The sequence below is a fragment of the Thermobia domestica genome, chromosome 18, assembly GCF_964235325.1.
Source record: "Thermobia domestica chromosome 18, izTheDome1.hap1.1, whole genome shotgun sequence".
NCBI lineage: Eukaryota > Metazoa > Arthropoda > Insecta > Zygentoma > Lepismatidae > Thermobia > Thermobia domestica.
In genome coordinates this window covers 158,977,118-159,004,811 of record NC_137471.1, presented here as the reverse complement: position 1 = coordinate 159,004,811, position 27,694 = coordinate 158,977,118, and the positions used below count along the sequence as shown (strand labels likewise).

The following is a 27,694-nucleotide window of genomic DNA, read 5'->3' as shown; positions in this document are numbered from 1 at the left end:
TTCCATTCTGGCTACATGACCTGCCCACCTAAGCCTCCTAGACTTGACGACCCTAACAATGTTGGGTAAACCGTATAAACTATGTAGTTCCTCGTTATGAAGTTTCCGCCATTCCCCATTCTCTTTCCTCTTGGGTCCGAATATTCTTCTCAGGATCCTGTTCTCAAATACTTTCAGTCTATGTTCTTCCCTCAGAGTAAGCGACCATGTTTCGCAACCATACAGAACAACAGGCATGATTATCGTTTTATATATTCTAAGCTTCAAATTCTTCGACAGAATTCGCGACGACAAGAGATTTTGAACCGAATAGTAACACGAATTCCCTGCTTTTAGTCGACATTTAATTTCTTCGTGAATATGATTTTCGTCTGTTAATATTGATCCTAAATATTTGAAAGTATCCACTTTATCAAAAGTATTATTTAATATTTTAACGCCTCCACAATTTGCCGTATTACGGTCCCTACGCACTTCCATGTATTTAGTTTTCTCTGCATTTACTTCTAAACCCATGTCCCTGCAAGCGTTTTATAAGATCTCTGCATTTATTTCTACTATTCTCCTATCATCCCCTATTAAATTTACATCATCAGCATATGCCATAACCTGGTGAATACCGTTCAACTGTAGGCCCTGGTTGCTATCTTTGATTTTCCTTATGGCGTATTCCAGCACAAAGTTAAATAATAATGGCGACAACGCATCTCCTTGTTTCAGGCCATTCTCGACGTGAAAGCTCGTGGAGAAAAATTTTCCTACCCGGACTTTACTTTGGGATTCACTTAAACATATCTTAATTAATCTAATTAGCTTTCTCGGTATTCCAAGTTCTGTAAGAACGTTGTATAATGTTTCTCTCCTAACAGAGTCGTAAGCCTTTCTAAAATCAATAAATAGTTGATGTACCGGGGTATTGTATTCCCACTTCTTTTCGAGTATTTGGCGAATGGTAAATATTTGGTCGATAATTGAACGATTTCGTCTAAATCCGCACTGATAATCTCCAATAATTTCATCTGCGTATGGGGTCAATCTTGCTAATAGAATATTTGAAAGGATTTTATAGGATGTTGACAGAAGAGAAATGCCTCGATAATTATTACAGTCAGTTTTGTCGCCTTTCTTGTGAATTGGAACAATGATTGATTCTTTCCACTCTTGTGGCAATTCTTCCTTGTTCCAGATAAGGAGAATGAGTTTGTGTATCTTGTTCCACAATTTTTCGCCTCCAGCTAAAATTAACTCAGCCGGAATTTCATCTACACCCGGAGATTTGTGTTTGTTTAATTTCTTTATAGCGGCTTCTACTTCTATTCGATTGGGTTCTGGAATATACGGTTCTGCGGTGTGTATCTCCTTTTCTCCACGCACATTAGTTTTTGGCTGCGTGTTCAGCAAATCGTCAAAGAAATCTTTCCATCTATTTAAGAGGCTATCCGTATCAGTGAGAACTGTTCCGTCAGCTTTCTTTAACATATAAGCACGAGGTTGATAGCCTTTCTTAAATTCGCTGATCCCCTTATACATGTCCCGAATATTTTTATTTTTACTATTATCTTCAAGTTCTTTAATTTTAGCTTTCAAAAAATCGCGTTTCTTTGTTCTAAAAGTTTTTGAAGTTTCCCGCCTGATATCTGCGAAATTTTGTGTAGTGTAGTTTATAACATTTAAAAATTTAATATGTTTATAATATCAGTAGTAGAGTCAAGTTTAGAAAAGCCACTTACATGTATATTTCTTTTTGAAATATATTTACTTTCATAGAACCCTATTGTAAATAAATATCCATTTATGCGTACTCTCTAAATATAATAGAATATTAATAAAATAACATAACATCGTTCAGAATATACATTTTAAAGACTCCTCTGAGGACAACAGTAATAACATACTGTGATATAAAAACGAATTTATCTTTGAAATCATAATATAATAATAGAATGCAATTTTCTTTGTGATTGTAGGCCCTACATAAATTGCCGGAAAATTCCCATTTTTGGGAATCTTCCCGGGAATTTACCAATCACTATCTCTGACACTAATTTCTGAAGAGGTACTCGGACTTCTCTTACATGTGAATTTCGAGAAATAGGTAGAATGAAAGGTCGTGTATGGCAGTGTTACGTGCTAAAATATAAAGATAAGTAAGTATCTCGCAAATTTTGTGAACAGTGTGAGAGAATAACAATCCGAGATTTATATGTATGCGCAAATGTTGATAAATTTGTGAGACATGTATCTTCTGGTATTTACCCAATCTAATTGGTTTATAACATTTATAAATTTAATGTGTTTATAATATAAGTAGTAGAGTCAAGTTTAGCAAATCCACTTACATATAAATTTTAACTGTTTAGCGGTTTAAAAGAATTAGGACATACCGTACTATATAATTTTTTCACACATATTTAATTGATAGAACATATTGTAAATAAATATACATTTATGCGTACTCTCTAAATATAATAAAGTGTTAATGAAGTAACATAGTACCGTTCAGAATATACATTTTAAAGAATCCTCTGGAGACAACAGTAATAATATGCTGTGATATAAAAATTAATTCCACTTTGAAATCATAATATAGTAATAGAATGCAATTTTCTTTCTGATTGTACATAAATTCCCGGATAAATTCCCATTTTGGGAATCTTCCCGGGAATATTCCCAGGGAATATTCCCGAAAAATATCTTCCCGGGAATTTACCCATCACTACTCCCGGCCATCATACAATGGTGGCTAAATTTGAAAATCATCGCTAATGAAAGTATCACCATTGAGCTCAGCGACCCCGAAAACTATGAATTTGACATTAATATCGGTCATTTTCGATTATTTTTACATGTCTCGGAATTCCCCCCTCTGGTGACCTAAGGCCCGCATACAACGGTGGAAGAATTTGAAAGTCATCGCTAATGGTAGTGTCACCATTGATCTCAGCGACCGTGAAAACTATGGAGTTGACACTAATATCGGTAATTTTGGATTACTTTTACGTTTCGGTATCCCCTCCCCGTTGACCCCCGGCCCGCAGCCGAATAGGGTGAATTTGGAAGTTAATGCGATCGGAGTTTCACCATTGATTTCAGCGACTGCGAAAACTATAAAATCGACACTAATATCGGTCATTTTCTACTACTTTTACATGTCTCTCTAAACGCCCCCCTGATACCCCCTGGTTCGAATTTTGTCAAAAACGCTTTTCCTTGCTATGCGACCTGGTCCAAGGTACCCGTGACCAAAATTTGGTTACTCTCGGTCAACTTGTCTGGTCCCTAGGCCGTTCCCGGAAAACGTCCCCCTGAGACCCCCTTAGTTCGAAATTTTTAAAAAGCTCTCCGTCTTGATCTGGACCCTAGACCAAGCTACCCGTGACCAAATTTTGAAAAGATTCGGTCAACTCATCTGGTCCAAGGACCACACAAAGATAGACAGACAGACGCAAACAAACTCATTATTTTATTTATATTAGAAAGGTCAGATCCGCCGTTATTGTAATAGAGCGGTACTTGAGCGATTGATTGTAGAAATTCAAACTCTGATGAGTGATAATTTCATAGGCTTGTTTTATTACAAGTTTAAACTCTTTAGTCAGTAGAGAAAAGGCCTTAATCATGGATCAGAGTTGAAAACAATAAGTTTTGGTGGGTCTGTGGGTCACAGTGGGTGAGAGTGGTTCATGGTGTGTGGTGGGTCAGAGTGGGTCACGGTGGGTCATGGGTCACGATGGGTAGTGAGTCAATTGGTCGTGGCCAAAGTTTTCATTGTCCCACGCCCTCTCTGAACTACAGTGTTGAAAATTAATCAGTGAAAATCAATTGCAATTGATCAATCAATTGAAAGTAATTGCTGTGGAAATCAATTGCAATTGAATCATTGCCAATTGATTTCAATTGCAATTGAATGACTGAATTCAATTGCAATTACTTTCCACTGCAATTAATTTCAATCAATTGATTAATTGCAATTGATTCTCCATTATTAATGTCCAACTGCAATCAACAATTAACCATTATCTACTTACATCAATTGTCAATTGCAATTAACAATTAATTTACAGATTAATTGTTAATTGTTAATTCAATTGAAATTTGCCCAACACTGGCAAGGACTGTCAGGTGTAATCAAAATACAATGTGTGACAGAATGTATTCCTAACAAAGACAGCGTATTTCTATGTATAAATTTCTAATGTTACCGTACTATAATTGAAGTATTGTTTGAAAGAATCACGAGCCGCCTCTGACAGTGTATACTGCGTATAAAATGTACTGTAATATAAAGAACCATCAGGTACATTGCCCTTTTCATTGTACGTTAGAAATTTTAACTCCCTGAATGAAACTTGATATATATATTTTTTACAAGAAGCAGGAACGGGTCAAAATAACTCACTTTACCTAACATTGTAAGCTTGGTATTCTAAGGGTTAATCCACTCTTATCTTTACCACCAATCATTCAACTCGCAATTGAGCAGTTCATCTCTCAAACCGCATATATATATCACCTCACCATCCTAAAATTCCGCCACGCTACTTTCGTCTAGTTAAACACTCACATCAAATCTATACAGAATATGTTTGCACTGGAAACCACGAAGCTCTTTAGCATCATAGAGCTCTCCACCGAACAGTGTTTAATTATCTTAACGTATATAAATTACGACAATGGATTAAAATTTGAAACACAATTTCTGCCATATCACACCCTTCGCAATATTAGATGCGTTTCAACGCATTAGCTGGTAAATTTAACCAAACCTCTTATCCTCTCTTACATCACGATCAGGAATTGCACAGAGACCAAGAAGAATCTAAAACCTTTGCTTCCTAATTATAGGAGATTTTCACACCTCTATCATTCACTTAGCATTTTTATTATCATGCTGTAGACCATTTCAACTTCAATTCACCACATAATCATCTTCAACCCAACATATCTACTCACAAAGAAATCACTACCTTCATTTCTACCACGCAAATCACTAATGTCATCTATCATAAATGTTATAATGACCCTGAAATCAATAACATCTATCGATATGTAAGACAAAGTCCACCAATACTGCTCAATCTTAGAAATCATCCAAATTTCTCTTCTTTTTTAAAATCAAGAATACCGTCCGGTACAGCTCAACAGAATCTTCACCAAAATCCTAGGAAAAAAATATCCTCAAATGACTTCATGTTCATCTTTGTCATTACCATTTTTACAACACCATCAAGCAGGCTCCCGCCCACAAATTAGCATCAACGATCAGTTTCTGCGTCTCCTCAACTGTATCCATAAGCAGTATCATACCACGAAGCCATCCTGTCTGGTAATCTTTAATTTAGAGAAGGCATTTATTGACGTGTAGCGTTAGGCCAGTTTTAGACGAAAGCATTTATCGTAGCATTTCTCGTAGCAGATGTGCTGCCAAAAATCTCGTATAATGTTCTATGGCATCAAAAGTATATTATGGTTTTACACAGTAGCATTTTGATAAGCATTTTGTTGTGACGTAGCAAACAAATCACTGGAGAACAGCGCAATTATGGCTCCAAAACTAAAAACAGATATTTCAGTCACTATTTTTTCCAAAGCCCTTTTTTGCATAAGCTTATTATGATACAAAGGACTTTTAATGGTGCAGTTATACTATACAGATCCATAGATTTTAAAATTTACAGAAGAAATTTCTAATATTTTAATAGAGTAGTGTATAAGTAATGGAAATATGGTGTGCAATTACATCTGAAATGCGTATTTACATGGAAATATAGAAATTAAAGTCGAACCTGAAATGCACGTAATCTTCAATAAGCTGCCATAAAATTTTGGAAAGTCTGTAATTTCCCCATTTTGTATCGAGAACAGAACCCAACAAACCCCTTCGGGGCTTCTAACCCGTCCCACTACTACTACTACTACTACTATTACTTACTCCAGCAACTACTAATACACCTACTACTACTTACTCCTCCTCCTCCTACTACTACTACCACTACTACTACTTATACTATGGATCCGTATAGTAAAACTACACGTTGCCACCTGTTAACACTACAGTGCTCGCGCGGATTACTATTGTAGTCCAGTGGGTTTCAGTTTTCTGGTATCTGAGGGTTGGCAACACTTGTGACCTTGAGCAGTCGTCTACCTTCCTCCCCCATTTCTAGAACACCATTAGTCGATTTATAGCACCCAAGGTCAACGCACTGATGTTATACGGATTGTTATTTTCGCATGGACTACTATTGTAACCCGTGCGAGTACTGACGTGATAGGTTGTTTTCTGGCTAACGTTTTAACTGTTCTCGTTTTGTATTTATTATTTCACATTATTCGCTCAAATATGTGATATCTATGTTAGTTTAAAATGTCAGAGCAAGAACAGATACGACAGTGGCTAACAGAAACTGAAAGTGACGATGAAAGTGTTTTGAGGATAGAACACTAAGATGAAATAGAGGACGATGTTGTCGAGTAGTGACTCTGAAGAAAGTGGTAGTGACATTTGGAAGAAATAGAAGATGAAGAAAGGAACAGTATTATCCAAGAAGACAGGTTTTACGGAAAATTTTACATTGGAAAGGGCAGAATTACCAGATGGCATATTGATCAAGTGCATCCAAGAAATACGCAAACACAGCGTCATAACATCATATCTACACTGCATAGTTATTACTCCATAAAACAAAATAAATTTGGAGTTGACATATTGGACAAATTGTGTCGCCAGTGTGATACAACCAGGAATTCGCAAAGATGGCCACTCACTCTCTTCTTCCACGTGTTAAACGTTGCTGAAGTAAACGCTCTCATTGTTTTCAAAGCAAATAACAATGATGCTATGATCAACCTTAGAGACTTCCTGCAATCTGTGGCTAAGGAACTTATCGAACCTTTTTGTGGAAGATGAAGAAACAAGAGTACCCGAAAAAGATGTTTCAGGTGCAGTAAGTGGATCTGTTCTGACTACAGCACACTCTTTGCACTGACTCTTATGACTGAAACACCCAAATTTTGCCTACTTTTGACCTTGTTTTCAAGTGTAAAAGTTAAACTTGCAAATAATTTAACAACTTTTTTAATTTTTTATAACAGTTTTTAACACTTTAAATGCAAATTTCCTCTTTTATTTCGATTTTTAATCAAATAGCAAGAAAATAAACGAACATTTACAAAAAATATAGTAGACTGCATACGCATTCTAAAATTTTGGCTTCTAATCCTTTTTGTGCATTAAAAAAACAAAATGTTTGCACTGAAATGTGTTCTTTATTGCTTGTGAAAACCCACAAAAATAATGTAAAGAATACCAATTGAATAACCGCTAAGATATATATATTTATCAAATGGACTACAATTGTAATCCGCGCGAGCACTCATGTTGCAACAATTTCATGCGAGTACTGTAGTGTTAAAGTGAACCTGCACCGGAGAATGCAAGAGCACACCTCAGAAATGATTGCTGAAGGTACAATAAATGAAACGATAAAGTTTTTTTTAATGGATTTCTGTGTGGATCCGTAAAGTGAAACTGCACGCTTTTAACTTTGAACAAAATAGGATGTTCCTCGTATTTTTTAATCAACATAATAATAGTATCCCTACTCCAACTCATTTTTCTTTACTACCGGTACAATTCAATTTCCCACACAAAACAAAGAGCATGGATATTTGACATAAAATCAAAAATATATCGCTTCCTTTTAACACACCACGGCGCTGCAATCGGAGCTGAAATGCTGGCGAAAATGCTACGAAATAGAGCACGTTCTATCGACAAGATATGCCATAGCATGGGAAATGCTATAGCATTTGCTACTTTACACGGTAGGGTATCGATGATAGGACTTTTGCTACGAGAAATGCTACGATAAATGCTTCCGTCTAAAACTAGCCTTAGGGTTTGCTTTCAAAACTGCTACATTTTCGCCTTCTTATCGCATATATCCGTTATATTTACAATTTCTTATTTGGCCACTGTACTTACGAATACATTAATCAACAGTCATATCAAATCATATTTATGCACTCAGGCATATCTAAAGCTCTTTACTTTCACCCTTTTTATATCTACTTTATGTTGTTGATATACCTCTTCCTCCACGAAATATTCAGTTATTTCCATACGCTGATGATACAACTCTTCTTGCAATTTGCCGTATTATTCACTAAATAAACAGCGCCTTACAACCAATAATACACACTTTTGTTCTGTGGTGTAATAAACGGCGACTGAAATCCAATGCTGCTTAAACCCAAACTACAGTATTTCTGCCTCCTAAGAAACTCTCCAGATTTTACAATAATTCACACTTACTTCGATCACTCTTAACGACAACCGTCTTAGAATCTCCAAAACCGTTAATACTTAAGACTCACCATAGATAGATACCTCAGATGAAAGACTATGTCCAGGACATCAAGAAAAAGGCATATAATCGACTCAATCTATTAAAACGACTTACTCGCACAACCTGGAGTATTTCTGCAAAGCTACCCTTAAGCACTTATATAGTCATTCTTCGACCTGTGCTTAGTTACGGCCATACCGTTAGGTTTCGGCAGCTACCCGCTTTTATCAAAAACTTAAGGTTCTCGAACATCACACACTCAGAATTCTATACCACATCAAACTCCCGAGCTCTGCTCCAGAGCTCTATGCTCGCGTGACTTTTCCATACATTTGGTTCCATGTAGAAAAACTTTGCCTCAAATACGTCTGGAATGCTCAGTCCTCATCATCCACTCCTCTCCGATTCCATCAACGCCGGAAGTAAAATTTTGCTCAAATATGTACCCTGTTGGCACTTTCAAATAATCAACTTTTTATAAAATTCCGTATCAGGGAGGGAACAAAAATATAGGGGAAAAGTATGAGGTTTGGGAAAGTTGGAGATGTGGGACAGTGATATATCTCTCTGGTGATTTGTGTTAAGTCATAGTGGTTGCTAGCAGATCTAGTGGCAACATTTAAAGAGCATTGCTACCAGGTGCTGAACGTGCACAAGGTTTTAGAAGCAAAGACAAATTTTCCTTCACCACTGATAACTATTATGTGAGATGTATATTATAAAAATATTTGAGAATATGAAGAGGTAGTAGAGAATTTAATATAAGAGTAGAGAGTTAGGTATTGAAAGTATATTTAGAATATTTTTTTATCTTTCTAATACCAGAGTTCATAGCTTTATAAAGACAGTAGTAAAAGTGGGTATACAGGGAGGATTATGGCATGATGAATTGAGGAGGATTCGGATACTGTCCCAGTCCTTTCTACTCACAAGTGTGAAAACATTAGGTAGCTTTATTATAATTAATGTGTTTCCGCTTGGCTAACGCTATATTTATTTAGTATTTTTCACATCTGTTTCAGGAAAATGCCACGCAGGTGGAAGAAGATAAACCTAGACCAAATACAATCACCAAACAGTGATATTCTGCAAGATGTAAAGATAGTAATAGAGAAAAAGAAAAGTATACAAGAGGTAGCAAGAGAACACAACATATCGAAATCAGCCTTTGCTAGACATATTAAAAAGTACAAGGAAGACACAAATAGAGATTCTGTAATATTTCAAGAAAATCTATTTTGTGGGAAACTCTCCTTAGTGCAAGTAAGATGAACTATGTGCTTAGAACGAGGGGCGGACGAACTTTGACTTACGCATAAGAAAATGCCTTGAAGAAGAATATACCGGAATCTTAAACTGTGCACAAAAGTGCGAATATGGCTGGCTTAATGGTTTTATGGAGCACCCCCCTCAGTTATCACTGCGATCTCTGGAATCAAAAGTTTATCAAAAAGTACCAGTTTCAATAAGCAAAACGTGGACGACTTTTTGAACAATTTGAAGTTAGCATATAAGAAATGTAACATCACTCTGAAGTATACTTTTATCTGTGATCAAACTGGATTTAGTACCGTACACATAACACTACGTGTGATAGCTTCACGAGGACAGAAAGAAGTCGGACAGGTAACTTGAGCGAAACGTGCTCTACAAGTGACAGTCCTATGTACCTTCAATGCCGTTAGGAATAGCATTCCTCCAGTTTTTCTATATTCGAGAGTAGGGTACAAGGATTTCTTCCTGAAGAAAATACCACCTCATAGCAAGGATCACTGGATGGATGATTGCTGAGATATTTGGTGTTTGTTTAGAACACATTAACCAAATTTCAAAATATTCGAAAGAAAATCCAATCATATTGCTCCTCTAACATCACAAAACCACGTGAACATCATTGAAGTACAGAATGCTTAACAAAATGGCGTGTTATGAACATTTTCTCCGAATTGCAGTCACAAACTGCAACTGTTGGAAGTTTCGGTTTGTGGACCTCTGAAGACCCATTACAATCGGGTGTGCAATGACTGGCTGATTAATAATCCAGGAAAAAAAAACTATTTCTCCTCATTTTATTGATGAGTTATAGGACGGGTATACTCCTGTGCTACGACACAATAGAATATCGTATCTGAATTTAAAAAGGCTGTAAAATACCCTTTCAACAGTGTTCCTTTTATAGAAGACTAATACCTGATATCTTCAGTAAATGACCATCCAAATCCGTCGTTGCACAGAAACGCACCATCTCACCAACGAAAATTATAGACAACCTTACCGCACGGAATGTTGCTGGCACATCTAAGGGTATGGACCATGGTTCATCAGAGCTTCTGCTTCAAAGTTCGCTTACATTAGCTATCCAAGAAACTACATTTGTTATATTTTGGAGCAATATCTTCCACTACGTTAGTAACCACTCAGAATATCCGTCCCTATCCGAAGGCTGCCTACCCCCCCCTTAATAAAACCAACCGTGGGATAAATAGTAGTGGCCGAACAAGAATACTAACAGCAACTGCAGAAAAGATGAAACCAAACAAGAAGGCTTTGCAAAGCTAAAGCGAAAGAGATGTCGGTATTAGAATTCATTTACAACAAGTAATAGGAAGGTTGATACAAATTCAGAGTCCTCAATCGAAGACAGTATTTTCTCTCGAGAACAGTGTGTTGTGATATCCTTTAGTAATTCTGTTAGTGATGTAGATCTATCAATGAAAGAAATAGGATGGGAAAACATTAATGTGAATGTTAAAAACTGTAATATTATATTTCTTAAATTGTACGTCAAAAAGTGTGTAGTGTATTATGTAGGAATTGTCTAAAATGTTTAGAGCAGTGGATGCGAAGTGAAAAGGATGCGTAACAGAGTCGGATGTTCTAAATTTGTTTCTCGTAAACAGCAAGATACTAGTTCTGTTGAGCTTCAAAATATAGTTCTGAAATTAACTTATCCTGTCATGGGTAAGGCAACAGTACGTGTGCAGTCTTCGTATTCGTTTTGCCTTAACCTCTCTGCATATAACATCCATTAAACAGTAATCTCTAGAATAGAGATTGTTCTTGTCTTCTTGTAATTCAATTTATTTTCATATTCGCTGTATACTGTCCCAGAAAAGTCGAACTCGACTACAATAACGTGTGCATTGCTTTGTTGGCGTATTTTCTTTTCTTTTTAATTCTAATTTTCGGCTTTGACCCTATTTTTTGATTTAATAAAAAAAAGCAAAATTATTGTCACAAAGGAAAGTGGTAAGATACCTGCTTACCTTTATTGGCAGAACTATTATTCTTATTCTCAAACTGAAATATTTAGAAGGGTGATAGCGTAGTGCACAATGTTGTTTAATCACTTTCAGTATAGCAATATAATATACTGTATTTCTCGCCACTTTGCTTTATTTCTTAATATAATTTCAGTCTGTCCCATTCCTCTCTAGGGTCTACAGGAACGAGACAATTGGGGTAGTGCCTAAAAGAATTCAATATTTTCAAAGTAATAAACAAACTGCATGGCTCTGGATAAGTAGAGTAACAAATAAAACACAGTTCTGACCAGAGCAGAATGAAATATATTAAAAACTATACTTACAATGTGCTACAGTTTCAAGGACCTAACGTCCTCTTCACCAGATACAGAAGAAGATGCCTGTTGCCTGAAGAAGAGGACGTTAGGTCCTTGAAACTGTAACACATTGTAAGTATAGCTTTTAATAATTTCATTCTGCTCTAGTCAGAACTGTGTTTTATTTGTTATTTTCAGAGTATTTCAACTTAAAACGCTGTTAGTGTATATATATACAGAGTGAATCAAAAGTGTAGAAACGGTGGAATAACTCGAGAACTTAACCTCGAATAGAAAAACAAAAACAAAACACTCGTTTAGTAATATTTAAAAAATCTGAAGAAACCAAACTCGCCCCTCTAGACCCCCCCCCCCCTGGGAGCTGGGGTGGGGTCAACTTTGAAATGCAAATGGAAACCCCAATTTTTGATTGCCGATTTGAATTCTACGGCCCAAACTATGTAAGGTTTCATCAACACTTTTCCGTCAATGCATAATATGGCGCTATAATCGGCGAAAGTAAATTAACTGTTTGGGATCAAAAAGAAAAAACATTTTGCTGTTAGACCGACATTTGTTACCAACAGTTCCGTCACCGTTAAGGACACACCACTTATAAACGAATCGTTCAGGTGAACGTCGCTTTAACCAACATATTTCATTGTGAGCCTCTCCGCTGGGTAGGAGCACGGAGAGGAGGGGAAAAAACAAGTCAGTCTGACGATTGTTTCTGGCGTGATAATAGCATGTAACCTTGCAGTGTCTAAATCAAAGACTTAGACGAACAACAGTGTTACTTACTAGTTACATATAGTGAACTATGGTACATACGTAATGCACTCAATTACAATGCTTAGCGCATCAAAAGTTTAAATAGTACAACGATGAGCCAACACTAAATATAAAGTGCATTGATTATGACTATAATGACGTCGAGAAAAGAAAACCTAATGCCTGTCTCAGACGGGACTGAAGTAAATCTGCATTTCACGATCTAAAACTCACGACCTTACTTAACGATCGTGTGAGAGGTAACTTGCCCTTAGGTCATGTTGAAATTTTCTGCTGTTTTTATTTGGATCCTCATTTGGAAGAAATAGAAGTTTCTATTTTCTTCTGGACTTATTTAATTGTTTATTTATTTCATTTTCCGCCGTAAGAACTTAGCGTTCATGGCTTCGTCAAGAGATACATTTACGGTTACAATTAATAATAATAATAATTACAAGAGAAACGCTACAATTAATAATACAGTTATTTAAAAATATTATATAATAATACAATATATATAATAGTAATACAAAATATATACGAAACAATAAAACTAAAAGTGCATTTTTAGAGAAAATATAAATTGTACCTTATTTTATATATTTCAAAATTCAAGTAAATCGTAATATTTATATTACAAAGAAATATCACACTGAAGATATTGATCTAAACCATAGAAAAGATGTTTATGTAACAGCAACTTGAGGTGTCTTTTAAACTGCAAGCTTGGCATTCGTTTGATACGATCTGGTAATTTATTATAAAGTTTTATTCCTATGAGGTGTAACGAATTTTGAGTTCAGTTAGACGGAAATTTTGTATATGAATATGATTCGTTGTTCTTGTGTTGTATTGGTGTAGGTCCGAATTGAGTTGAAAGTTTCTTTTATTCACATGTATGAATGATGATGTTTCGAGAATGTATATATAGGGCAATGGTAATATTTTAAGTTTCTGAAACAGTGGTCTTCTTGGTGTATGAAACAGAACTGATAACAATATTTGTAACATTTTCTACTGCATTGTAAATACTATCTTCGCATAACAGGTATTACCCCAGGAAATGATTCCATACGATAGAATTGACTGGATCAATCCGAAATAAATTGTTTTCAATGTTTCTGTAGTTAGAATCTTACTATCTTCTCGTATAAGATATATTTTCGCGATTAGTTTCCACAACAGTTTCGCTTTTCGCATTTTCCTGGTAATGGGAACAAGCGATTCAACCCTCCACTTGCGAGTTGCCTCCAGACCCGTCACCTGGAATGAGGTTTTGGAAGAGGAATACATTTCTTTCTAACTCGTACCTTAAGGCAAGGAACCCTTAAGTAGATAAGCCCCACGGTTAGACTATACGTGATTACTATACTTCCTTAATACTAAGTGTATCCCTGATGATTTGATAAAATAGCTGATTGACCAATGCAAATAAATAAATAAGGCATTATTATCATACCGCCGCAAGCCGGATTTCTCGGCGATATGTTATCCTATATAATTGTTTCTGTTTATTGTTTTCTTTCAGAGAAATGTTAATTCGCCATTATCTTTTTTTTATATTGGGAATTGGAAGTTCCTTACTTCCACTATCCAACCAGGAAAGCGTTCTTCCTGTACTTGCTAATGCAGGAGTGTTTTGGGAACTACTAACTTCTCAGGTACCCTATCATAAGTTAGCTATATTGGCTTATACCATACCCATATACAATTTACCTCAGTTGCATGATGAATTCCAAACTATTCAACAAGCGTTCACTTCCGGTTATTGCGATCAGACTAGAGATGCTTCTGAACATTCATGTACATTGTTGAACTCAATTGAGCAGATCCAAAAGATCACTGACTTACAATTGCAGCAAGAATTTCTTGACATCACAAGGTATACGGACAAAATCTCGCGGCCGAAACATCGCCGCCCAAAACCTCGCCGCCCAAAACCTCGCGGGACAAAATCTCGCCGGGCCAAAACCTCGCGTGGCCAAAACCTCGCCGCCCAAAACCTCGCGGGACAAAATCTCGCCGGCCAAAACCTCGCCGCCCAAAATCTCGCCGTGCCAAAACCTCGCCGCGAATGAAACTTTTCTTTAAAATTTATCCAATTTGTTTCCTAATATGCAATTCCACATTACAAATAATAATAATAATAATAATAATAATAATAATAATAATAATAATAAGATACAAAACATCGTGTGCTTGGGCTTTCTCGGGTTATTCCCGTTTCCTCCCACTTTCTTTATTCGATCATTTCCTTCATCCTGGTCATCTACGTCTCCTTTAACCTATAGGACATAATCAAGGGACTTCGTAAAAACTCATATATTGTTTCATATTTTCATAAATATTATTAGATTTTTGTTAAAATTTTAAGTTTTTCGATGTTCCAAAGTTCACGAAACTAACCTCGTTAGTTGTCATTACTTTCCTTATGCAGACTTTCTTTCCCTATAACAGTTTAAAAACATCCTGTCGCCCTACCTTCACATTGAAATCCTCTAATACAGAAATAGAATTTTCATATGGTATCGCGGGACTTGGTCAAATACCCGTGATACTTCTTCTGAAACAGCGTCTTTTATACCGTCATCCTTATCATCTGTTGGAACATTTACATTTTGGTCAGGCGAGATTTTGGGTATGGCGATATTTTGGGGCGCGAGGTTTTGGCCCGGCAGATTTTGGCCCGCGAGGTTTTGGGTGGCGAGATTTTGGCCAGGCGAGGTTTTGGCCCCGCGAGGTTTTGGCCCGCGACGTTTTGGGCGGCGAGGTTTTGGCCAGGCGGGGTTTTGGCCCGGCGAGATTTTGTCCCGCGAGGTTTTGGGCGGCGAGGTTTTGGCCAGGCGAGGTTTCGGCCTAGCGAGATTTTGGGCCGCGAGGTTTTGGGAGGCGAGGTTTTGGCCAGGCGAGGTTTTGGCCAGGCGAGGTTTTGGTCCGCGAGGTTGTCGCCGCGAGGTTTTGTACCCAAACCCCTCACAGCATTTCGAACAGATAAAACAAAACGTGGTTTAGATTTCATTGGTAGTTTCCTCTCTTGGTGTTGTAACACTGTTTCCAAAAGTACTTTCCAAAATTACGTTACAAGTCAAAGAAAAATGAGCGAATTGTTGAATCAATTAGTAGATCAAATACATTCAGGTCATCATAACATTCTATTGACTCGAGACTCTACAAGAAATTTTTCTACCCAAGTGAACAATGCTGTACATTCCATACAGGATAAAGTGAAATCGCTTCAGAAAGCAGTGAATAGGGTAATCGAGCAAGTGGCTCGTAATCATGATACCGCATTGTCAGTGCAAGTTCTCACCCTAAGCAAGCTCCTTGCTACGCTCCAATACGAGCGACAACATAAGGACATCCACACTGCTTGCATCGAGGGAAGTATGTCATTAACAGCAGTTAACCCCAAACAATTAGCGCATGATTTACAGGTATTAGCTCTTCGACTTCAGAAGCGAGGATATTCATTGGCTATACCACAATCAGAAATATTTCGCTACTATAATTTACGTACAACCACTTGCCACTTTGTAGGAAACAGTGTGACGTTGATTGCCAAAATTCCAATCATTCGTGGGGCTCACCCCATAAAATTGTTCCGTTTGATTCCATTACCATTTCATTACCAAAATCAAACGTGCAAGGTAATACATGAACCTGCCCTACTGGCTACTAATTCCGAATATGAAACTATTTTAACGATTACGATCTTATCACGTGTTTGAATAGACCTGATGGACTTTGTAAAATCCCTGAAATAACAATTACATCCTTTCAAGCTCCGAATTGTATCTATCATTTGTGGCAAACATCTTCGGTCGCGGAAATCAATCAATTTTGTGCATTTACCTGTCATCCACACGTACAACCCATCATCACTCCCTTGAATGGAGACACATATCTTATTACTAACCCTCCCCGTCAAATGACCATGACATGCCCACACAAGAGTGAAATTATTAAACAGGATCCTTTTACTCCTGGGTCTCTCAAAATTAGTCTACACTGTAAATGTGCATTGGAAATTAATCCTCAATTACGAATTCCTCCCCGTTTCCCATGCCCCAAGGACTCCATCATGGATCCTGCAGTCAAACGCCTACTACCCTTAACTTGGTTACCTTTAGAGGCTCTTAAATTACCGAAAAATCTCTTAGGTGAATTGGAATTCGCCGACCTTAATGCGACATTAAACCGAAATTGGTCAGTAAAGGTAACGTACTATGAACCGCCATTACAATCTCATAGGCTAACCCCCATCGCACTTCCCCAAACAATTAAAGTATCAGATATCAGTGGCAGACCGTACCTTACTATTCTGTTCGTATGGAATACTGTTCTTACTTTATGCATAATTTATATGACCCTTCGTTTAAAGAGCACTCTGTGGCCACTTTTGCTTACTTACCCCCAGCCGGTGAAAGCTCAAGGCCTTATTCACGATATAACAGAGCCACTACTTTATGCCGTTATTGGGATAACAATTTCGGGAATTATTCTCTTTTGGTGTTATAAGACACTTTGTCTTCGAGTATTCTCGGTTCTCCGAAACCCCCCTCCATCTACCTCCCAACCCTTAGAGGAACCCTCCTCGAGTCAGGACCGACATTCCCCAGCTCCCTCTCGTACTACTAATTTATGACTAGCAGCGATCACGTTACAATTGCTTACTAATAGTGAGGCGCATGCCCTAGAACTTTCGACCCTTGCCCATTCTGACGTTATTACAGACAGTGATCCGCACGTTATCCTTTATGATTCATCGTTACCTTTAGTCCTTGAATTCCTGTACGAGTCGTTCGTACCCCCTGATGGAAAAAACATTTGGAACAAACTACCTCAAAATAATCTAGAAGTCCTCATGCAAGATCATAGTCAGCAAGGCTATGCCTTCGTCTTTGTCACGAAAGTCCACGTTAAGCAAGCTTGGATTACTAATACCCAGCTTCAAACCTTTCTTGGTAACTTGAGACTAGCTCAACATGCGTCCATGATTCCTTGGAAATTTTACGAACTGTTCATAAAATTCAAACTTGGGATCAATTGGTTGCAACATGCTTAACCAATTCTATCACCCCTACCTTACTCCCTCCTGATTTACTCTTTAACTTGACTTATGAATTAGAACAACGGCTTAAGTCACCAGCATATGAGTTAGTCATACCCCCATCAGATATTTCGATTCTCTACTCGTATAAACTTAGTGAATGTATCATTGCGCCTACACAAGTCATCATGGCTATTAAAATCCCTTTACGACAACGCGGAACCACCTTACAACTCCAACATTTGCGTATTATTCCTTTCCAAAGGGGCAAGCAAGTTTGTCATGTGGATCTACCTATCCAACATATAGTAACCCGATGGCCGTCCAATAAACCGTAGACTGTGATTTTTCAAAGGAGACCATTTGTTTAGCCCGTGAATTTCAACCGCACGAATTCTCGATAATACCTTGTCTCCTATCGCTTCTGCACTCAAATTCTTCGGCCACTCGAGACAATTGTCCTCTGAAGTGCAAATATTTACCGTCTGTTGACCTATTTCACCGGTTAAATTTCAATACTGTCACGATTCTTGCCCGACGCGGATTGTCGATTCATATTTCATGCCCAGAAACGGACATCCCAAATATGATGTCCCCAGATGATTATGGCAGTTTTCTGATAAATCTTGGTTGTAGATATTCTGTGCCACTACAAGGGGTTGTACAACAATCTATTTATCCTTGCATTACTCATCACGTGGAGAAAGCACGAGTTGTAAAACTAATTCCTGTGCAATGGCTTCAAGACATAACAAATGAGGCTGTACCTTTCATTTGTCACCCATGTACCCTTCGTTCAGGGTTCCCATCTTCAGAACCTATGTTAACAGATTATTCGACAATGTTTATCATTAATATCATATTTATGGTAATTACCTTGGTCATCGGACTGTTGTCTGTTATTTTAACTGGCATTACACTGCGTAGACGTGCTCTAGTATGAGCTCGCCGTCGACCATACTATCAGCAACAATCGCCGCCACGATACTTAAGTGTTACTGGATAAAAACCAAACCTATAAAATACATAACGCAATCAAACAACGAACATTGGCATACCTAATAAATACATTATAATAGGATAATACTTACAACAAGTTCTACAAGAGGGGCGCCTATCCCCTCCTCCATATCACTCTCTCTCTCCAGATCTCTTTCTTTTAGGAACACTAATTTATCTTATTTTTTTGTCTCCTCCTCTAGCCACCATGGAGCCTACATCCACACCATCTGCGCCTGGTCCATCCATGGATGCTCTCCGTGATGAAACTGTTCGATTATCAACTTTTACTGGCTGGTCGGTATCTTTTATTTCGCCCGCTTCGTTAGCACGCGCTGGATTCTATTTCCTCTGCAAACCAGATAGAGTAGCTTGTATATTTTGTAATTTGCAGATCGGCCTTTTTGAACTAGAGGATGATCCGAATGAATTGCATCGTCAGTATTCACCTTCTTGCCCGCTCTTACAAAATTTTCCTAAGGGTAAGGACGGATGTGGCCCCTATCATTGGACGTATATGCCCAATTCCCGCCCAGAACGTCTCTCATCCTCATGGGGGCAACCCCCTGACATCGCAGGTACTTCAGAAATCACAATAAATGGACCCAAATATCCTCACTACACTCTCGAAGAAAAGCGACTAGAATCATTTTCGTTGTGGCCCCCTGCTCTAGCTCAAACTCCACAGGCATTAAGCCGAGCCGGTTTCTTTTATGCGAAAAAGGGAGACCAAACTATCTGCTTTTTCTGTGGTCAGGGCCTTCATCGATGGGAGCCCACCGATGACCCCTGGGTTGAACACGCGCGTTACGCTCCCCGCTGCGCTTTCCTTTTACTTCATAAGGGACACGATTTTGTAAATCGCGTGCTACAGACGGCATCCCAAGATCAATCCCAACCACCCCCACAACCAGTAGTTTTGTTGGATATTGAGATTCCGGTCGCCGCTACTGAGATTGTTGAAAATTCCGACCACACCACAAACGATCACACCCCCTCCCCTCAGAATTCCCTGTGTAAAATTTGCCTACTCGAAGAAGTCCAACTAGTATTCCGACCATGCAATCATGCCGCCACCTGTGTTGCTTGTGGACTGGCGGTTACACACTGCGTTGCCTGTCGGGCACAAATTACGTCAGTGATTCGTATTTACATCCCCTAACGGGTAGTTGGCCCGCTTGTGTTTGCTTTGTGCTTACTTGCTACATATTATTGTTCCTCAAATTTTCTTTTGTATATACTCTTCCCGGCCAGTAAGTGCTGTCCATATATCTGCTACCTGAATTTGCTTCCTCTTTATTACATTATATATTATGCCTGACATTTGTTCACCTCGCCTGCCAGGCTCCTCATATGTTGGTTTGTTTTTATTTTTAAGTATTGTTTGTAATTTTTAAGTATTGTTTCTTTGATTTCATTTAATTGTGAAGACTTTAAGGTTTATCGCTCTATAGTTTTTATTTTATTTTATTTTTTTCTGAGAAGTCTGGGCGGGAAGGATTATATATATATGAAAAAAAATATAAAAAATAAAAAAATAAAATAAAATAAAAATAAATTGATGTATAATGATATCAGATATAGAAGTAATACAGTAGTAACTGATTAAGTGTTACAATATCTCTTAAATATTAATTTTAGTTCTTCTTTTTTGAATTCGCATCTTAGGATTTTATTATGTTTAATTGATACTAGTAAGTTCATTTGTGTCTATTTCATTTCGATGGACATTAAGTTAGATAAACATGATAAAGTTAAACACCCTCCTGAGTTGCATAATATACATTGAGAACACTCGAGTTCTGTCAACTTGTTTTCACTAAATCTGGTATAAAATACCTTAATACTACTCAGATTAAACTTGTAATTAGGTCAAACAGAAAGACTTAATAACTAGAAGTCATGAGACTTTCAAAATTTATTTGGCCACCTCCATAAGCGGCCCTGTTTTATAGGTGGAAAACACCACATAACAACAGCGCACAAGCACCGTTGACACACGCTAAGTCAGATAATCCGTGAGAGTGATAGACAAACTTTAGGATATAAATATAAGAACGTAACGGTAATTATAACTTTAAGTGAAATAAATAATCAAACAAAAGTAATACTTTTTCAAACTTTAAAAGTTAATCGAACATCATTTGGTTTGATGCAAATTCTTACAATGTTCGCGGATACTTCCTCAAAACCCGCCTCTCATTCAGCGTTAAAACTAAAAGCAAATCACCTCTTATCAGGTGACGGAAGTGAATCCAGCTGCTAACAAGAACTCAGGATGTGGCGCGTAGCGTCAACATCGAAGAATACACAAACATTTACAATGAAAGAAAATATAGAAACAATTAAAAACAGGGGAACAAAATTGCAACAAAACAAATAATATGAATGTTACCAGACAAATTATCACGATTGGGAGACACCGTAGTATCAGTTGAGCAGTTGGTTCTTAACGATTCCTGGTTCGATCCCCCGATGGATCATTTCTTTTATTCTATATCTAAATTATCGCTCCGCACAAGCTCAAGTTATATTCGAACTGGTTATGTGAAAGTAGGTTAGAATCAAATACTTGCAATATACATCTAGTTTACCACATATCATCCCTACCTACACTAGGGGTCCCAAGTTCGAGATCCGGAATAGTCCTGTCAAAATTAATATCGTTGTAAAAATGATCTCAATTTCCGGTGATTATTGGCATTTACGCAATTGTATCCATCTTTGAAAGGAAACAGATAAGTCGGAGATCGAGTCACGACTCACGCACGTTTTGTATGAGTGACACGCACACAACATCGTTTTTTTTCCTTAGGGAAACACTTACTAAATTCACAGGTAATGCAAAACGCACTTCTTAGTATCACTGTTTAACGACGACTTTGGTCACTATCTTTCATTGTGGCTCTCACTTAATTCAGTGATAATGAAAATCGGTATGGGATACTCCCAGGATACGAACTGCGATTTTGTTGCACTCGAGTTCAGCACTAAACTGTGTTAACACTCACTTGTAGAACGAATTGGTAACTTGACGTGAAGAAATTGGAAAACGCATGCTTCAAGAATAATACACTAACAATTCAGGGAGATAGTACTTACCCCGTAACAGGAGTCCTCCCCTTATTGTTTTTGGAGACGTAAGTCTTCCTTTCTCCTTCCTTTGCGTTCTTCGAGCAAAAGATGATACGTATACTCCAACAAGCTGAAAAATATGAACCACAAAGTTAAGAACTTATTTAAACTCCTTTGTTACTATACCTAATAATCAGATACAATGTAACTATTATTTAAATCCAGTAAAGTTTTAACTACCAAGTTCTTTAAATTTCGACTAATAAGTAGATGGGACGCTACGAACATGTTCAAGTCCCCGGATTCAATCTATACTATTTTTGTGTGTGAGAAGTTTTCGTTTCAGACCTTTCCTTTCAGAAGCCTAACAGCAGAACCTGCCCAGGTGAGAGAAGTGAAAGGACCTGCGCATTGGAAATAACTGAGTATTCATTTTCCTTTTTATATTTTTGTTAAAAGTTATTAATGTTTAATCATTTGATTATCAATTTACTTGGAGATAACTGACTATCCATTTTCCTTTCTTATGTTTTGTTATAGGTTAAAGTTAATATTTTTTTAATCATTTGAATATCAATTTACTTCAAAAAAAAGGAATTGGACATTCTCCTTTGTTATTCTTACTAAGCTACCTACAAAAGGATGCAATATAATGAACAAATCATAATGTGCCCAAGATAAGACTGCCTCCTCTGAGGGCCTCGTTTCTCAATAATTAACGTTACAAAGATAAAAACCCTAAAAATATTGATTCAAGAAATCTGTATCAATTGAGACAACATATCATCACGGATCTAGTGGGACACTATATAAAAAAAGGAAAAGAAAAAGAAGAAATAAAAGAAAAGGGAATCAGCCTGCAAGTGTGGAAAACATGAATGTTAACTGAGAATTTCTCAATTGCTTGTTATGCCCTGTTGTGGGATAGGTCTTATCTTGAACACTATACATACAAAAGTTGTAATAAGTAATAAAACCAGAAATGACTTTCGATTATGAAATATTACATGTTTCAAATTTATATCAGTCTGCTTGAGATAATTTAAAATCTTTGGTTCAAATTAATTGACATAACTTTTGAAGATACTTTGGTACGAATGCTCCTAATTAGCATACTTACAAAGGTATAATTAAACTTAATTGAATCTTGTTGAATCTAAGATCTGTTTAATAGTCCTGTGGTTCACGAAGTTACTTAAAAGCATTGCATCAACTTGTTAAGTTTTATCTTTGTTAAAATTCATTTAAAAAAATGGTAGATAATATTAACATTTCAAGGTATAAAGGACCGTATACAACAAACTTTCGTATTCATGCATAGCAATTCAAATGACTGACCACTCCTATCCTTTAATTTAGAAATAAATACAAATATACTTATCTGACAATGCTATGATGTCCCTGGTCTGAAGCCGGCAACTGCGACAGTATACTAGATGTGTTCTCTCAGTTGCGATGCAAAAACCCCTCCTTTTCTCCTCTCTCTCCGAACATTAGTCAGTTGAGCTGATAATTTACAAGCCACATATCATTATACCAAGCTGTATAATTAGCTAACTTCCGCCACGCTGGTTCAAAACTTCCTCTTAACACTCTATTTCTCAACCTGACTACATCTGAAAACAAAATATACGGCAAATGTAGGTCAATAAAGCAAGGTATGTTCTGACGTTTAAATAACAAACAAAGTATTGCCCCTCTTGTAAAGCACCTTGGATTCACTCACCAGATGATTCATCACCCATTAATCACTGCAGTAAATGAAATGTATATTTTAATAATCCACTTTCCTCCCTCATTATCATTCCACTCACGAAGAAACAAACCAAGTTAGGTAAATTAATCATCTTGTGAAGAAGTTGTTCTACCATGATGTTATGTTTATCTTCACCCACAGCCACAGCTTGAACACAAGAGGCATTCTAACCATAATGTGTGGTCAGCGCACATACACTTATTTCTAGACTTCTGATCTAATTTGTTCATGGTACAAAATTGATTCTTAATCTCATAGTGATATTAATACAATCACGTACATTATTTAAGACAGGTATCTATGCCTAGACTCTGACGATGTGTGGTCAGCACACTTAGGATAGTTGAATGAAAAAACATTTGTCTTATTCAATTCTCACTTTCAAATAGCTCATTATTGGTAACCTTCGCAGGTTCCGTCTATCACTATACCTTTCCTAAAATTGATGTGTGGTCAGCCCCGTTTAAAAATAATAATAATAATAATAATAATAATAATAATAATAATAATAATAATAATAATAATAATAATAATAATAATAATAATAATAATGAACAATGACAAGAAAGATACAGTGGACCATTCCTGTATAACCAAGTACTCTGCACAAACCAAGGTTATTATGTAAAGCATTAATGATTATGTAGTCTAATAGTCTCTTTGATTGCAGATCTTTATCCATTGCCTTCCCAGTGTGATGTCTAGAGTAAGCCCCCCCCCCAGAGTCCTGGTATCTGGAGGTATCCAAGGATCCAGATCACAGCCTGTCGGCCCCATCAAGGGCTGATCCAGAGGGATGATATAGAAATTGATTATTATTATTGTTCGATCCATCACTGTTTGATAGTGGACAACAGTTATCTAAAATCTGAACTTCCATCCAGATACAGAACTTTCTCTGTGCCACAAAATTTATAAACTTCTGCAGTGACAAGGAAATCTCGTTTATCTACGGACAGACTCCTATTTACCTACATCAGTTCATTGCTTACAGGTGAAAAACTCTTCTCGTACCAGGACAAACACGAAAATTTGGACAAGTGATAATACTCAATGTAAAAGTAATAAAAACTCTTTCAAATCAGCGTTGTGACAAATCATATAAAGATTGTAATAAAAACTCTTTCAAATCAGCGTTGTGACAAATCATAAGAAGATTGTAACAACAACCAAACAAGCAAACGTTAAGAGACTTTAAAACTTTTTCAATATATGAAATAACTCAATTTCATTGTAATAACCACGATCTAATGTACCAAAAGCCATGAAAAGTTATTGTCAGAATATAGAAATTAAATTCCTATTGTTTGGTCAAGTAAAAGCACAAGATTTGTTTCCAAACAATTGAAAAAGCCTATATGTGAAAATGGTAATCAACTTCCCACATTCTCATTGCACTATGTTAAAGACCGTAATTTTTGCGAACCTCTGTATATTTATCTTTTGGCAAAAACCGAAGCGAAAAAGAACGAGGAAGTATTTTATTAAATCATCCATTGCACATTGAATTTAATCATATCTGCATTCGACTGTTGCTCAACAACAGGATACATACATGTCACCATGTATGTCGTCTCTATGTAGAATTATTCTCCGAACAGCTAAATCACTTACACTATGTGGTTAAGATTTAGAAACAGAAAAGTCCACCACAAACGGAAACCTATGGCTGTTATCAGTCAAGGTTAGTTGAATTAAAAGAAAGAACGGAACATACTTCCGGTGTGTTTAAAAACATATCAACCATAGCTTATGTTGTGGTTAACTTTTGTGTTTAAAATCTATCTTATAAAACTACAAGAACCACCAACATGATGAAACATGATGTAACTTTACTTCGTAAATTTCCTTTGTAACCACAAAGAAATCCCTCTCGATTTCGTTTTGTATTAAAAAAAAGAGACATAAAATACGAATGCTAATACCTATACTACTTTTAATAATAATAAGAATAGAAATACTAACAATACTAACCTATAGACCCCCCAAACATCCCCCCTAATTATAAAAGAAACGTTATACAGTCCCCTGCAAAAACATGTATTCTAGTATAGTAAATGTAACTGCATCCCTAATTATTAAAAATTTGTATCTGTTATTACCATAGGCCATTAGGGCATAAACTAACACACTAACCATAGGGTCAACCCTTCAACTATTCGGTCTCCCCCTTACTGACAGAACCTCTCATGGATTCATGAAAAAGAAATCTAGAGTTGTTATATGTAATCCTTAGGTGCACTAAAATGCGCTAATCGGTTGTAATGTCTGTATATTGTCAGTATACGTAAATGTCAATGTGTCTAGCGTAATGCATACCACACAGGATGAGAGAAACCAAATCGAGGTCGCGATAGCAAACAGACTGAGTAGAAGTTTAAAAAACAAACACATGTGCATACTGTGATCACTTGTATAGAACAGAGCTATACAGTAAGTTTGTAATATATTACACTTATTGCAACCAATGTAGAGAGCAATAGCTAATAATGTGAGATTTATTCTTCGATAACATTAGGATGAAGTTTAATATAAAATGTGTATAGACGAACTTGAACATTTATTAAGCATTGTGTTTTAATCGCTAGTTGCTCATTATTCAAGTTATTTTTTTTACATACGCGATTTAAGCATTCAGGATGCAATCGCTTCTATATTACAATAAATATATATTACCGGATATGTAAGGTTGTACTCAAATACTTTCCAAGTTATATTTTCCTTATATGCCATAAATAGTCAATATTCACTTAATTCTTGTTTTCATAGGAAAGTAGAGTATGCTTAATTAATTATAAATGGTCTATTGAAACAACATAAACAATTTTGTTCACAAACTGTAAGGCACAACCCCGCAATATTTTGAGAATTAAGGCAAACACAATAGAGTGTACTATTCTATATCATTATGTGTTTCCCTTTTAGTTTATATTATAAACAAGGAAAACTGCTACTGTAATTTTATCGTTCATCTCAGTCAAACTTTAAAGCGCTTCACGCTAATTTTTTTGAGTGTATTTAATGTTGATTTTCTTTAAGTCTTAGCTGAATCATATTAGTAGCCTGAGACAATTACATTTAACACGTATGACTATAATAGTACTCAGTACAGTAAATATAATGATACTTAGCAAATCAGTAAACTCACAAAATCTTAATTTTCTTTATGATACTAAAAGTTGTACTCGTAATTGGTTCAAAGGCATGCTTAGTACTTTGGTTAGGAATTGGTTTAAAAAAAAATCTACTATTGTGACTTCACACGAAACCTCTTGACAATTTTAAGCTAGAAAAATACCATAATTGTAAGGTTTCATTCTACAAATTTCAAATCGTGAAGCTTCGTACTAAACATGGTTCTTTTATCTACTATTTTGTTAGTAGAACTGTTGTAGCATTTAAATGTAGTATAGTCAAAATGCATGAAATCTTACATTCCCGCTCTCTTGCAATTTATCCGTTCATGATCTCCAAAATTCTCAAGAAAGTTGTTTTTAGTTTCTTAGCGCCTTACGTAAGGCCCGTTCTATATTAACCCTTTAAATCCCAGCAACTTGCCTTGGGCAACCGTTTCTGTATTTGGGTATAAATATCAGGAAGATACCTTTCAACATTTTTTTTATTTTTTTTTACCGAGGTCGGCGGATAACTGTTACACAGTTATGCCTCGAAGTCCTAAGCCGGACTCAAATTATGGGGCGAGACGGCCGCGCTTTTCAAATTGTGTGTGCAGCAAGGAAAAGAGAGAAAGGGAGAACGGAGTCAGGTGAGGCTCTGATTGTATTAGCAACCTGATGCCTCATTGACACCAACCCACACGCATGTATTAGAGGTATGACCCTGGCTTTCATTTACTCAGATCACAGAGCTGGGTCCTAGAGGCAATAGTTAGGGAATACCACGAAAGCAATAAATACATGAAAACATTATGTATTTGGTGCTATGCGTGAAATAACAAATGTAAAAAGTAAATGTAAAATAGAAATTTCAACCCCGGCGTGATAGGGAAAAATCATAGAAAAAACTAGACGTCTTAGCCACTATTGAGCATGCGCGTGAAGAAGTTTCTCCAAGCTCGTCGAGGCTCGTGACGTAGCTTTCGAGCGACGTCAGACTGGCAGAAATGCGTG

At 36.7% G+C, this 27,694-nt stretch overlaps 2 protein-coding genes across 2 annotated transcripts in view; both read left to right on the top strand.

The window, feature by feature from the left end:
* The window catches only part of LOC145676100 (uncharacterized), a 46,682-nt gene extending 34,955 nt beyond the window's left edge, over nucleotides 1-11,727 (top strand). The window contains exon 2 of the mRNA XM_081746988.1: nucleotides 9,374-11,727. Coding sequence (XP_081603114.1) covers nucleotides 9,374-9,623 — 250 coding nt within the window. The 3' untranslated portion in view covers nucleotides 9,624-11,727. The remainder of the gene's footprint in view (nucleotides 1-9,373) is intronic.
* Nucleotides 11,728-18,941: 7,214 nt separating this feature from the next.
* On the top strand, nucleotides 18,942-19,895 carry LOC145675332 (baculoviral IAP repeat-containing protein 7-B-like). Its single transcript, XM_081745731.1, has one exon. It carries the CDS (start codon nucleotides 18,942-18,944, stop codon nucleotides 19,893-19,895), a length of 954 nt encoding a protein of 317 aa, XP_081601857.1.
* The last annotated feature ends 7,799 nt before the right edge of the window (nucleotides 19,896-27,694 follow it).